The sequence below is a fragment of the Clupea harengus genome, unplaced genomic scaffold, assembly GCF_900700415.2.
Source record: "Clupea harengus unplaced genomic scaffold, Ch_v2.0.2, whole genome shotgun sequence".
Classification (NCBI taxonomy): Eukaryota; Metazoa; Chordata; class Actinopteri; order Clupeiformes; family Clupeidae; genus Clupea; species Clupea harengus.
In genome coordinates this window covers 3,453-18,136 of record NW_024880553.1, presented here as the reverse complement: position 1 = coordinate 18,136, position 14,684 = coordinate 3,453, and the positions used below count along the sequence as shown (strand labels likewise).

Genomic DNA, 14,684 nt, shown 5'->3' with positions numbered 1-14,684 from the left:
TGACATTTACGCCAGATAGCTCAGACATGATTCCTTCCCACATTTCCTCAAATTCAATGGTGAGTCCATCCTTAGATAAATCTGCTTTTCTCTCTCTACACTCTTTCAGCAACTCACAGACCTTTTTCTCAATTGTATCCATTTGCTTGTCCTTGATTTTACTTCACCTTTTCCATTCCCTCTCTGATTTCAACAGCCTTCTCCAAAGAGCATTTTATAGACGTTTCCATCTGTTTTCTGAGAGAGTTGGCACTTGATCGGAAGTCCTCTCTGTATTTCTCTACTAAACGGACTTTGCTGTCCTTTTTCTTAAAGTATTCCTCAAGGTTGGACAGGATTGTCCGCTCTTCTTCATGTAGCTTCTCTGATGCCTCATGTCTCCACTCTCTGAGCCTGGTGCGTAAGAGATTAATTTGGACATTATTTTCAGTCACTCCAAAATTGGATATCATTGTTTCCTTGGTTATAAGCCAGTTGTTCATCTTTTTCTGGAAAGATAGCTCCCAAGTGTTATACTGAGTGCATAAATCTGTGTATGCATCTGCCACCAAACTGTTCCTGAATTTAAAGATGAAGTTCTCAAATTTCACAGCATTCCACAAACACTGAGTCCACCTGAGGAACTCTGTTGCATTATTGTTAATGATGTTATCAGATGTTTGTAAGGAGTCAATTAAACTCTTCTTGAGTTCAAAGACAGCTTCACTGTAGCCAGCATTCACTGGGGCCATTGGGGGAGTTCCATGCCAAAGTCCAGGTATATAATAGCTGTCTTTGTCAGGATCGTAGTCCATCACATCAGTGAACTTTGTGTTGGTTTCTCTTCTCTCCATTCTGGCTGCTATTTGGGTCATCTCATCCAGCTGCTCCATCACCTTCTTCCTGTCTATCATGTTGCTGTCATGAGCAGACATGTCTGACACGTTCTGATGCACAAACAGACATCTGGGCTTCTTCCCAACCTCCTTCATCCTGAGAAAGGCGTGGACCACAATCTGCAGAATGTCGTTCATCTCTGTGGAGTTCTCCATGGCAATATTGATGATGATGATGTCACTGAGCGCTATGACCAGCGTTGCTAATTCTTTGTCGTGTTCGTAGCTTGTGTCCAATGTTGCCAGCTCAGGTGATTTTAAGCCCTCTGTGTCAATGACCATGATGAAGTCACACTTGAGCTTAGATTTTAATTCCTCAGAGACTTTAATCAGCAGCATGAAGGCTCCTCTGGTGCATCTTCCACTGCTGACTGCAAACTGCACTCCAAACATGGTGTTGAGAAGGGTGGACTTCCCAGTGCTTTGCACTCCCAGCACAGTCAAAACCAGGATCTTACTCTTGGTGTCCACCAGCTGATGTAGCTGAGTCAGGACCTCTTTTATCCACTTCATTGGGATGTTTGATGCGTCTCCATCGACCAGCTCAACTGGAAACCCATCCAGCAGCATCTGAGCACACAGAGCAGGTAGGTGCTGGACTTGTTGTCGGGCTGGGTTGTTTTCTGGAAGGGAGCAAGCACACTCATAAAGCTGGCCCAGCTCACGGAAGAAGTGCTCAGGACCCAAAGAGCAGTTGGAGATTTGCTTATCTAAGTTTACAATCAGCTCCTTATTCTGTGGTGTGTTTCTACAGCAGTCTTTGTACTGCTCTCTCAGTGTGGACAGGTTCTGTCTAGAGAGGGTGTCCAGCTGAATCTTCAGCCATTTCAGGAAGTAGAGACGCTGTGTTCCTGACTCTGAGATTCCAACAGTGAATTTCCCCATGGCTTCTGAGATAGCCGTCTGCTGCTGTTTCTTTCTGAGTGCTTCTTGTTTTGTCTTGAGTGAACTCCTGTAACCCTCTATGTCTTTGCCTGCATTACGCATTCTGCAGTTCTCTTTTTCTAATTGACTGATTTCCTTCCATATTTCACCATGTAAGGGCAACTGGTTTTCCTTGAATTTCACAACATCCTGAATGCTTCCAGTGATGCCTTCAGCCTTTGCTCTGCCATTTGCACACTCATAGCAGTCCTCATCAACCACAATACCAACACGTGGAGAAACAGCAGCCATGTCTTCCACTTTCAGTTTATGTGGATTCTTTCCAATGGCACCACTCACTCTGAAACGCAGGGCCTCCAGAAACTCTGCATCATTCTGCTTTTTCTTGATGATCACATTGGTCTCCTTCACCTTGTGCTTCATGCATGTATCCCTGAGTGTCTTCATGTTGAAGGTCTTACTCTTAGAGTCGGTGACCAGGAACAGCTCAGCTCTGCTCTCTCTGTTGTTCAGAGTGCTGAGGTCTCCCTCTAGGTCATCACTGAAGATGAAAACTGCAGCTGAGGTCTCATACAGGAAGGACATTTGGGTCTTAAACAACCTGCCATCTCCTCTCAGATTGGCTATGGCCACTGGCTGTGTGAACATGTCAATGTTTGTTTTCCCACAGGGTAAATACCAGCTGACTTCAACCAGACCATCTGAGATTCTCCTGCGCACATCACCACACTCCATGTCACAGTGAACAAAAATGTTGTTAAGCTGATGAGGAGTACTGAGCAACTTGTTCAGAGTTTGAGATTTGGGCAGACTGCTCTCTCCTAGTCTAACAAAAGACACCATGGGGATGTCCATTTCTACAATCCTGCCCTCTACAAATGTCCTGTCACCTGCTAGAGAGTGAGGTCTGAACTTTTTAACCAGGTCTCTCATGGCCCACAGCATCAGAGTGCTCTGCTGTGTGTCACAGTTTGGCAGCAGCAGAGGAACAGCAAACTGGCACATGGACATTTTGGAGACCATTTCCTGCTGGAGGAAAGGATCTGAGCAGTGGAAAAGAGCAGTGATCAAATCTAGAGGATTTATAGCATCAGAATCATCATTAGCATCAATGAAACTATAATTACACATTGACTGGTCTTGTGCACATTTGATATTTCTTGCATTTACATTGGACATCATCAGTTTCCTTAAGAAGGTCCATGGTAGCTGCTCCAGACTTTTTGCTGGTTTGTCAGACACTGTGTTACTGTTGATCTCCAGGACTGAGCTGAGTGTGAGCTTCCCTCCATGAAGATCCCCCAGGCCCAAGGTTGACAGCAGCTTAGGAAGGAGGAGTTCTGGGGGTTAAAACATATTTGGCTGTTTGTACTGGGTTACTGGATTGCATTGCTTTTATGTCTTTGTTCTACTACACTGCCTGGTTAAAATGTTCTGGAAAATTCCCACTGTCTTTTTGCGCTAATGAACTCTTCCAGTCACCTGTGAATGCATGCTTCTGGCTGACAGTGTAGTATATAGCATTCTACAGTCCTTCGAAGTCAGAAGGTGGGTTGCTTCGCATTTGCCTGAAGAACTAAACGGCAACAAAATCATTAAAAAGGGGTATTTTGGAGGAATGTCTTCTATTATTTTGGCAATTAACCGTATAATAAGCGGGATATTTTTTTCCGTAAAAATATATTTATTTATTTCCGTAGGCCTACATTCGTGCGTGTGGGTGTGGCTGCAAGCATTTGCGCTGATAAAAATTTATATTACTATTAATTTGTATACTTATACTATTGCATTGCAAGTTTGCTCTCGTGTGTGTGTGTGCCATGTATATTGGTCGTCTGGGCACACCTTTAATACTGCAAAAACATGCTCATTTTCAAAATCGTTTTTGTGAATGATGATTAAATGTTGATTAAATAATGTTGGCGTTTTTACTATGCCTGCACCACATTTTTGATAGCCTAAAGGTAACATCTACTCTTACCAGTAGCAGTTAATCAAAACCATACAATTTAATGTTTTTTATAAAGAGATACAACTTATATTGAGCAGAATTGAGTTCAGCATATTGGTCCGGCCCTCCACTATCTCATGTGGCCCCTTGGGGAAATGAATTGCCCACCCCTGAGTTAGAGGAAATAGCATTTGAGGAAGGATAAGGACAAGTAGAAAGAGGAAGAGGAAATCAATGAGACAAAGTGACCCAAACTACTACAACAAAGGTCGAACAACATTAAAGCAGCAATACGTAATTCTGTTCCAAAACTAGTAAGCTAACTACCTAAAAGGCATGCAAAAACCTTGCAAACACCACCAACAGCCCAGCTGACACTGATGGAAGCTTTCCAACACATTAACTGGTGTCTTTTGGCATTATAGATGGCAATGTCATGCGTGTGAAAGCTTTTCTTCCATTTTTGCAGGGGTTCTAGCCCGTTACACAGAACTACATAGGGCATATCTTGGCTGCCTAGTGGGGAAGACACAGGTGTGTATCTGTCGTTCACATGAACAGATGCTATCATAATGAATTTGAGGATGGTACCAAAACTAGTTGCCTACAAAACCATACCTCAAGTGTCAAATTGTTGCATAGTGTTACTTTAACCAAGTAAAGGTGACACCATTTAACACAAATTTTAATTGACTCAAAAGTGGTATCTACAGTATTGTAACAGGCAAACCAACAGATAAAAAAAAAAGTCGAGACAACTGCTTCCCTTGAAATATATGTGGATATGGGGGATTTTAGGGGTAAATAAGATGTGCTACAGATTTTTTTTCAAAGATTCAAGGCAAAGGAGAATGTTGCTGTACTGTAAATGTTTTCAAAAGTTCATAAACAATTCACGCTAAATTCAAAGGACACCACATATCAGCAATAGGGCTGCAAGACACTTCTAGTGGCAGTCTTATGTATTGTTGTTTCACTTACTGTACTGGGAATGAAAAGTGTCTGCAAAATGTTCTGTGGTATACTATATTACTGTCACGTCTGCGCTGAACTCAGCTCCGGCCATGCCCCCCTTTTCAAATTCAACTCACACACCTTTGCACACTGGCCTCATCGCGTTACGGACTAAAATACGTCCTAAAACAGCCGGCTTCCGCCACGTCCCAACAATCTCCACGTCCCCTGGATTCCAATCCAGCGTTCTCCCCAAGTTCCGTGGCTACGACCCCAGGTTTTCAGTGACACGCCCCTGCTTTCCTTGATTTCCCGTTCCAGTTATATCTTGAGTTCGTTTTATTCCAGAGTTTGACTCTGAGGGCCTCATGAGTTAGAATTGGAATTATAACTTTTGGTTCACGAGGTTACAGCAAACTAACCCGGGTAAATATAGAAACGCATAAATATTTCTCCGTTTAGCCCTTCCGTCCACACTAACAGTTGTGATAACTTTGTCTTTTATTGGTGAGCTGATTTTGGGAAATTAAACTTTTCAGCGATCATTGAGTTTCTGGGTTGCTATGGTTACCCCTCAGGGTGCCTGTGCAGCTTGATACTAACAAGTTTATGTTCACAAGTTCATATTCACACATATTAACATGAGGTAATCACACACAGGCAACTGCAAACTGATAAGATGGTTCCTTAAGCTAGATATAGCAAGGATAGTTAATAGTCAGGTTAACTGCTGCATAGCATACAGTCTGGTAGGAAAACATGACACCCCGTACTTTAAAACGACGTATTCCAACACTGAAAACCTTCTTTTTATTTCATTTTGTTATATTTCTAATGTAAAGTAGTATTTATTTATTGTTACACCAGGTTCTATTGCTCGTAGCTTGAATATTCTCTCCCTTGTACGTCGCTTTGGACAAAAGCGTCTGCTAAATGACTAAATGTAAATGTAAATGTAGGCAGATACATTCAAAAGCTCCGGGTTCGCATTGTAGCGTGGACAGGGGAAACAGAGGTTTTCAGACATTCGGTTGCCATGGCACTGGCTAGCTTGAGTTGAGAGGCTATTCATGGATACCATGTGACGTCACTGCGTTTAAGCGCCGCGATCTTTGTGTCCGAAAGTCTAGCTGAGCGTCGGTCACAACACAGACAATAGTCGGTCACAACCCACAGAAAGTTAAAATGCCCTGCTTATGTTGTGCTGATGGATGCGACAATAGTCACGAAAATTACCCAAAGAAACAATTTAATTGTATACCAAAAGATTTAGATCGGCGGAATAAATGGTTGGCTGCAAATTAGAAGAGACAACTGGTAGCCAACATGTAACTTCAGATTGTGCAGTCAACACTTTGTATCTTCCTGCAACACTATTCACGGACATGTTGATTTTGTGTTCCGAGCCTGGGTACGGTGTTCATATTAGGACATCCTCAGATCTCAGACTCAAGTGTCAGACTCAAACGAAAAGGCGTCAGGTCTCAGACCAAAAGTAGTCAGACTCAGGCGCAAAACTTTGTCAAACCAAACGCAGTCATTCTCAGCAGAACTTTGTTAGAAAAAAAGTTGGCAGAGCTAGATGACTTTAGCTCATTCAGAAAGCTAGTCAACAGCTCCCTCATCTAGCTCTGACAACTTTTTTTCTAACAAAGTAAGGAACATTGTTAGGGAACATCGTTGAGCGCTAGTACATCACATAGAAAAAAGTATGCGCCTGCCGCACGGCATTATGGGGCGACTATGCCGGCACGTTAATAGGAAATGGTTGTTTTCTGCAAGCTAGTTCACTTGTGTAAAGTAAAGTCATGTTTAGTCCTCCGGTTGCCATGGATACTACAACCAAACTCCACTCAGATCTCAGACTCAGACAAAACGACGTCACACTAAACAACACAATCGCCATTAACGTATACCATGAAGGAAACGATTCTAATGTTGTGTACTATCATAGACCTTCTGCTAGTTTGTTAAGTTTGACTAGCTAGCAAACTTAGGTTAGCGACAAGTGGAGGCATTCATTCTTCAGCAAAGTCAGCAACCGGAGGACTAAACATGGGTTTACTTTACACGAGTAAACTAGCTTGCAGAAAACAACTATTTCGTATTATATCAAAAGTAAGTTTTCTTGCTGTACCAGTTAACAGAAACACCACAGCGGTATTCACTGTAAAAGCTGCTACTTTAGCTCATTCAGAAAGCTAGTCAACAGCTCCCTCATCTAGCTCTGCCAACTTTTTTTCTAACAAAGTTCTGCTGAGAATGACGGCGTTTGATTTGACAAAGTTTTGTGTGAGGATGACGGCGTTTGGTTTGACAAAGTTTTGTGTGAGGATGACGGCGTTTGGTTTGACAAAGTTTTGTGTGAGGATGACGGCGTTTGGTATGACAAAGTTTTGTGTGAGGATGACGCCGTTTGGTTTGACAAAGTTTTGTGTGAGGATGACGCCATTTGGTTTGACAAAGTTTTGTGTGAGGATGACGCCGTTTGGTTTGACAACGTTTTGTGTGAGGATGACAGAGGTTTTCATGAGACTGAAGCCGTTTCGCCTGAGTCTGACTACTTTTGGTCTGAGACCTGACGCCTTTTCGTTTGAGTCTGACACTTGAGTCTGAGATCTGAGGATGTCCTAATATGAACACCGTACCTGGGAATGACTGACATGTTAAGTGAAATGCAGCACATTGATACAATCGTGAATAATTGCCGTGTCTTATCAGAGCTAAACTCTCCTGAGAAAGCTAGAGTGCTAATAGTTAGCGAGCTGTTTAGCCCTTCACTAAAGGCTTTAGCTACACCTAGCTAGCCCACATTGGCACTCTTAACCACCACTAAAATAAATCGGTTGATAATCGCTGTTTGAATTACTAAGATGTCCTGTGATGACATACATATGTTTTGTCTCCAGATGCCATATCTTGGTGTAGTTCACCCATCCTGCAACTGCATATTGATATCTGTAATCTTGAAGGCCCTTCAGGCTATCTCCGGTGTATGGGGGTGGATTGTGTACAAGATAAATGTATACGTCGGGAAAAGACAGTTGGGGCAGACTTTAGGGACAAAATAAAGTTTGAAGGTAATAAATATGGATTGCGGCCAATAATCAATGTTTTTTCTAAATATCGCTGTCTTTCTGTCTCATTTAGATGTGCTATGTTCGTAGTCATGACTGTTCGCTAGCTAACTATGATAGCTAACTAACTAACCACTAGAAATAGAAAATACTACATTTAAAAAGTCTAGATTTGAAGAACCTATCAATAGGAAACAATACTAGTATTATATTATTAATATTATTATTATATTATTACTATATATTATTATATATGACTACCTAGCTACTATTGGGTACAAAAATCGTATAATACAACGGGAATAATGGTTGAGTCGGACACAAAGATGGCGGCAGGCTTCACGGAAGTGACGTCTTTGGTACCCATGAATAACGTCAAAATAAACATGGAAGGTGAAATGAATATGCTGATCTGTCTGTAAAATTGACTTAGTTTAGTTAGTGTACTTCAGGTACAAGTATTTTCCTGAACAGATACGCATTACTCCTTCGCAGAAGGTGAGCGTTGTACTCGGTGGGCTTGAACGATGGGGGGAAAAGGCAAAGAAGACGGTTTAAACCCTACATGGAGTGGCGATTCAAATATATATATCAAATATAAACATTTAAACAAATAACATTTCTGTTATCTTTTCCCAAAACCCTGACGTACGTATTTTTATTTGTTTTATGAATTGCGTAACATTTCTCGCACATTCAATTTAGCAGCTGATATGTCATGCTAAAACACCTCTTGTTTCGTTACAAATGGAACAGACCTGGTTTCGACTTGCTTTTATGAGGCGGAGAATTCTCATGCAAATTAGAGACGCACTCTCGTCAGGCAGTTTAAGTAAATACCACAGAATATATAATTAGGCACACTTTAAGCATCTCCTCCCATCTCTTAGTGGTGAACACCCACTTTCCCTTATACCCTCCCAGCAGCGGGCAATCTGCATTTTGACTTAAGTGCGCCGCCTTTGTAAATATGGTTCCATGTCTTTACCCGCATTTTGCAGAGAAATTACACCTGAAGTGGGCGCAATTCTGTTAGTAAATGAGGCCCGTAATTGTTTGTTTTGTTTAAGCCCTAGTATAGATAGTTACATCCACAGTTCTGTGTTTTCCAGTGACGCTGAGTACCTTGGTTTTGATCTTGTTTGCATTTTTGAGTTGAGTATTTATTCCTGTTAAACCTCTGAGCGTTTTTAGTTAGTTCGTACTCCTTGTGTGTTCTCCATTTTTTAATCCTCATTAAAGAACTCTATTTTAGATAAACATCTGCGTCCCGTGACAATTACAAAAAGAGTCGGCATACAGCTGAATTTCCGATTTCCTGTATTTGTTTTGTATTACAAGTAAGAGACATACATATTTCTTTTCTTTCAAATATAGGAGGATACAGCAACACAAAGCTTCAAGTTGTATGTGTTTTTTAGTTAATTGTATATTGAGTGAAAAAGAAGTTTAATAGAAGAAAGCATATGCTTTAGGTTTGGCAACAGTCACTTTTGAAGTATGAAGTGTTTTGGTGGTTGTAGTGCATTTTGCACCAAAGGTTAACTGATGTGCTCAGGTGTGTGTCTGTAAAGCACACTGTGTGAAAAACTGTACATGGTATTGAGACAAGTGTGAAAAATCATTTAAAAGTTTTTTACAAATTAGAAGTTCAGACGATGTTTTTTCTTCCGTCTAGATGTCAAATCAGTCAGATAGCTTGGACACATCTCAAAATCGCCATCACTGTAGTCTGATTCATTACGTCATTGTCTAATAGCACATCAGCAAAATTAATAGATGGTTTGGTTCATGTATATATTATAATATGAATCGTATCTTACCCGTCTTCATCTGAACAGAAGCAGGCTGGCTCTTTCCTCCATGTTGGAGCTCAGTGTAGACTCTAACAGTGTACTCAATTCCTAGTTTCAGGCCTGTGATGACTGTGCTGCATGACCCAGTAGAGATGGACTTTGGCTCAGTCCCTTCACTCTGGTAAGAGACCAGGAAGCTGTGTGGAGTCTGCTTCATCTCAGGAGACACCAGCCAGTTGAGGCTAGCAGATGATGCAGTGATGGAGCTCACAGTCAGATGCTCTAAGACTGGAATCTCTGGATGGATTAAAATGTTTGTCATGAAATTAATTAAAAAAATGCACGCAAATTGCTGTACGAAGACCTCCTTAAAAGGTCTGTGTGAAAATTGTAGATATTTGGTTGCAATATCATATTTAATGACTGTGCTGAATTCATGTGACGATTGACAGATAAAGTGTGTATCCAAATTTCATTTCTAGGCCAAGAGTGAATTATTGTGACGTAATCATGTTAACATGTTGCCTCAGTATGGGCCTCTGTCCACCATATTTACTACACTTTGGCCTGTGGACACTCCTTCTCTAGATCAGATTATTGCTGTGCCTCAAAAAGCTTTAACAACACAGTTCAATCATTCATAACACTTCAGGGAATCATTCTCCCCTTCCTGATATCTCACCTGTCTTCATCTGAGCAGAAGCAGGCTGGCTCTTTCCTCCATGTTGGAGCTCAGTGTAGACATTAACAGTGTAGTCAGTTCCTAGTTTCAGGCCTGTGATGTCCGTGCTGCTTGAACCAGTAGAGATGGACTTTAGCTCAGTCCCTTCACTGTGGTAAGAGACCAGGAAGCTGTGTGGAGTCTGCTCCATCTCAAGAGACACCAGCCAGCTGACGCTAGCAGATGATGCAGTGATAGAGCTCACAGTCAGACACTCTGGGACTGGGATCTCTGGAACGGTAGGAGAATTAAGTTCAGTTCAGTTCACATCAGTTCAGTTGGTTGGTCATTTTTGCACACAAAAAAAAACCAATGGTTTATGTTGCTTTATTCTGAAAGTTTTAAGTTAAATATACTTTTCACAATTACTGAATGGAACAAATACAGACAAAATTCAGAATTAATATTTTGGTTTTATAAGCCTGTCTTTCGTGTTTCTACTTGACTGTGCACTGTCTCAAAGACAACCCTGAAGTCAAAAACCCAACTTATCTATTACATTAAGGTGTACCTTTAAAATGAGCTGTTCCCCTAAAGTAAGAAGGCCTGAGCAGAAAATACTGGATATGGGCATCTGAGCCTCTTGAACCAACCCAACACTGAACCCAACATGGCTAGAAGGTGTTTCTCATCTCTGGCTCATTGACTCTGGCCTGTACTGTGGATCAGTGATTTATTCCTGGCGCTGTTGGTTCTGCTTCCTGGATCTGTTTTTGTCCACTTGTACCCGATTAAAGCCACGTCCTGCCTGTACTTTCTGTTATTGTCTTTGTAAGGTTCTACTGGACTGTATTTTGGGATTGTTGTTTTTGCTGACTATTTTTGTGCCTTTGTCCATTGTTTGGATGTCTTGTCTTTTAATTATATTAATTATTCCCAATTTACCTATTTGTTGCTTCTTGGTCCTGTGACAGTGCGTATAGCTACCGTCACGGCAGCGATGCGTTGCCTCCATTTACGAATGTGCAATTGTTTGCCTGTGTTTGGATTTGTGCTGTGTTGTGAGGAGTTGAAAACATTGAGGTGCCACACAATCTTTCCAAACCTATACCAAACCATTAGGCTTGTCTCAAAAAGTTTTGGTCTAAAATAGTGAGCTAACTGTCAAAAAAAACCATTAAAAAACATTGCAAACACCACCAATAGGCCAACTGGCACCGATGAAAGCTTCCCAACATGTTAGATAGATAGATAGATGGATGGATACTTTATTCATCCCAAGGGAAATTTACAAAACATAAACACACACAAATAGTACTGAGACAAACAATCATTTAAAACTAGGTTGCAAAAGGCAAACAAAAGTGAGAGATTAAGTCTGTGCAAAGGGCTGATATAACCAGTACAAGGATGGAGAGTGGGTTGGTATGATAAGATGGGATGGATGATAGGGCAGACTGAGGTAGACTCATGCAGAGAAGTCCATCTCCCCCCTCCACTTCTTGTACAGCTGAATGGCCCTGGGGACAAAGGACCTCCTCATCCCGTCCGATGAGCATGACAGTGACAGGAGTCTGCAACTGAATATGCTCCTCTGTCATTTTAAAGTTCTGTGTAGTGTGTGGTGGTCATTGTCCAAAAATCCTTCTCTCTGCCACTGTTGTGAGACACTCCAGTTCAGTGCCAACAACAGCTTCCACCTTCCTCACCAGCCATCTTTATACTGCCTCCCCAGCACACCACAGCATAAAAGAGGAAACTGGCAACAACAGACTGGTAAAACATGTGCAGGAGTTTGTTGCAGACATTGAAGGACCTCAGGAAGTAGAGCTGGCTCTGGCCCTTCTTGTAGATGGCATCTATGTTGGCTGACCAGTCCAGTTTACTGTCCAGATGAACTCCTAGGTATTTTGTAGGTGTTGACCACCTCCACACTAACACCCCCGATGGAGACTGGTAGCAGAGGAGGCTGAGACCTCCTAAAGTCCACTACCATCTCCTTGGTCTTAGTGGTGTTCAGCTGCAGATGGTTTTGGCTACACCACTGCACAAAGTTATCCACCAGGCTCCTGTACTCTCCCTCCTGCCCATCCCTGATACATCCCACAAGAGCAGTGTTGTCAGAAAACTTCTGGATGTGGCATGACTCCGTGTTGTAGGTTTTAAGTCAGACGTGTACAGGGTGACCAGGACTGGTGAGAGCGCAGTCCCATGTGGAGCGCCGGTGCTGCAGACCACAGTCTCGGAGAGGCAGTTTTTCAGCCTGATAACTGTGGCCTCTCGGTCAGGTAGTCTGTTATCCAGGTGTAGGTGAAATTGGTACCAGCCTCACATGGGAGTACCAGACTATGTAGGTAACTTACCCTGTGAGCAGGAGCCGGGTGAATGTGGGTGCAATTGTGTGTAAATTGTGATACCGTCTTTGCGAGGGCCACCAAGACACACTGGTGCTGTCCTTGCAACAGCAACAATATGTTGGTAATCTCACCCGATTGGACAGGCATCAACCATTCAACACGAAGGCAGATCAATTAAGTTGAACACCTAGGGGGCGCCACACAAAGTGTAGGGTCCTCCACGGTGGTCAAAGTAAAGATAATCCACAAATCAGTCTCGTTAAATATATCAGTCTCATAAAATATATTAATGATCTGATTAATAATTAAATTAATAACTACAACCAAAGTTACCTTATTAATAGTATGGTTGAAGGTCATTAGAATTCTGAATAGAAGAGGTTGGCAACGTCCATTCTTGTGTAACATTAAATAAACCAGCGTATATAAATCAAAGTATTTATTTACACAATGATAAGAAAATAACACACAATATGTAATCTAGCTAAATGTAACTAACCAATGAATTGAAGGAATAGGTGTATGTGTAATAGAGAGGGAGTGTGTGTGTGAGCTTGTGAGCTCGGGGTTGCGCTGTTAGGAGCGCGCCAGAAAGAATGTGTGTGTTCCTTTGTCTGATCACGTAGTTCCGCGTGCATGTGTGTGCACGTACGCGAACATACATGTGATGTGAGCAAGGGCGAGTCTATATGCAGCGCGAAGTTCGAGTATTCTCGTTGCGTGTGTGGCTATGTGAAGGCCAATATATATGTAATCGTGCGCGATTTAGATGCCATGTTAGGAGAGGGAAATGGTTAGTGATGCATGCAAGACCCGATGTGTCTGAGAAGCAGTCCTAACGATAACCCAGATGGTGTGGCGACGCCAACTACCAACTAACAATGAAAATATATAAACAGTTACGTTCAGTAAACAAAACATATGAAACACATGAACAATGGCATGTAAACAGTCTTATGCTTAGCCAGGTTGTGAATAGCTAGGATAGCTAAATGCTTAGTTAATGTCAGAGTTACCAGTCCTTTGGGAAAAGTGTTGTGCTGGTCCGATGTGGATGAGGCAGAGAAGAGATGATGCCGTCCGTAAATGGAGAAAGTTGTCCTTGCTGTGATGTCTGTTTCCCTGCAGTTTAGGTCGGAGGATTTGATCGCTCAGAACGTTGCAGTCTGCCTTCTGTTCCCGTTGTGTAGAGTGAGCTAGCAGGTCTATTGTTAGCTGCTTTCCTCTGCAATTTAGCTAGCAGGTCTATTGTTAGCTGCTTTCGCTAAACTTACTTCGTCTCACTTAGCAGTCAGTTGACTGAGAGATCTTAGGTGTGTGTCGGCCGTGAGACAAAAGTGAGTTCTCTTTGTTGCGAGAGAACAAAGAGAGTTGCTCTTCACCGTGTGCAGGCGATGCCTGAGGTGAGAGGAGGTCAAAGAGGCTTGCTCCTCGCGGACGATGCCCGGAGGGAGAGAGGTGAAGAGGTCCTTGCCAGGGGGGCGCCGGCACAGAGAGAGAGATATCTGGGGAGATGCGGCTATTATCCACGCTCAGGTGGGCGTGGTTAAGAAATGCATCAGGTTACATTTTTATGACAGGTAAAGTCTGACGTAGGTTCCGGCTGAAATCAGACGCAAGCTACTGATTAAAGTCAAACACAATGGACCATTCCAGGTGTACCTACACAGGATACCAAGTGGACCTTCACACCCGTCTGCAAGAGCTTGTCACTTAGTTGGAGGGGCTGGATGGTGTTAAAGGCACTGGAGGAATCAAAGAACATAATTCGCACAGCACCTTTCCCCTTGTCCAGATAAGAGTGTGCCCTGTGCAGTAGATAGATGATGGCATCTTCCACGCCCACCTTCTCCTGGTAGGCAAACTGCAGCAGGTCGAGTACATTGCGTACCTGGGGTCTGAGGATGTGGAGTAGCAGTCGTTCCATGGTCTTTCATAAGTGTGAGGTTAAGGCGACTGGCTGAAGTCATTCAGCTCACTGGGTTGTGGCTTCTTTGGAATGGAGATGATGTTTTCCACAGAGCAGGGACCTTCCCCAGTTGGAGGCTCAGGTTGATAATATGATGCAGAGGCTCTCCCAGTTCCTCAGCGCATGCTTTGAAAAGTCTTGGACATCCTGGGGCACAGT

At 42.6% G+C, this 14,684-nt stretch overlaps 1 protein-coding gene across 1 annotated transcript; it reads right to left on the bottom strand.

The window, feature by feature from the left end:
* Positions 1 to 615: 615 nt before the first annotated feature.
* Positions 616 to 14,483, bottom strand: LOC122132374 (up-regulator of cell proliferation-like; the record flags this gene model as incomplete). Its single annotated transcript, XM_042707152.1, has 3 exons — positions 14,232 to 14,483; positions 2,931 to 3,083; positions 616 to 2,786 (listed from the first exon to the last, which is right to left on the bottom strand). Coding segments are annotated over exons 1-3 (2,576 nt in total), but the record flags the coding sequence as incomplete, so codon positions are not given.
* Positions 14,484 to 14,684: the final 201 nt, after the last annotated feature.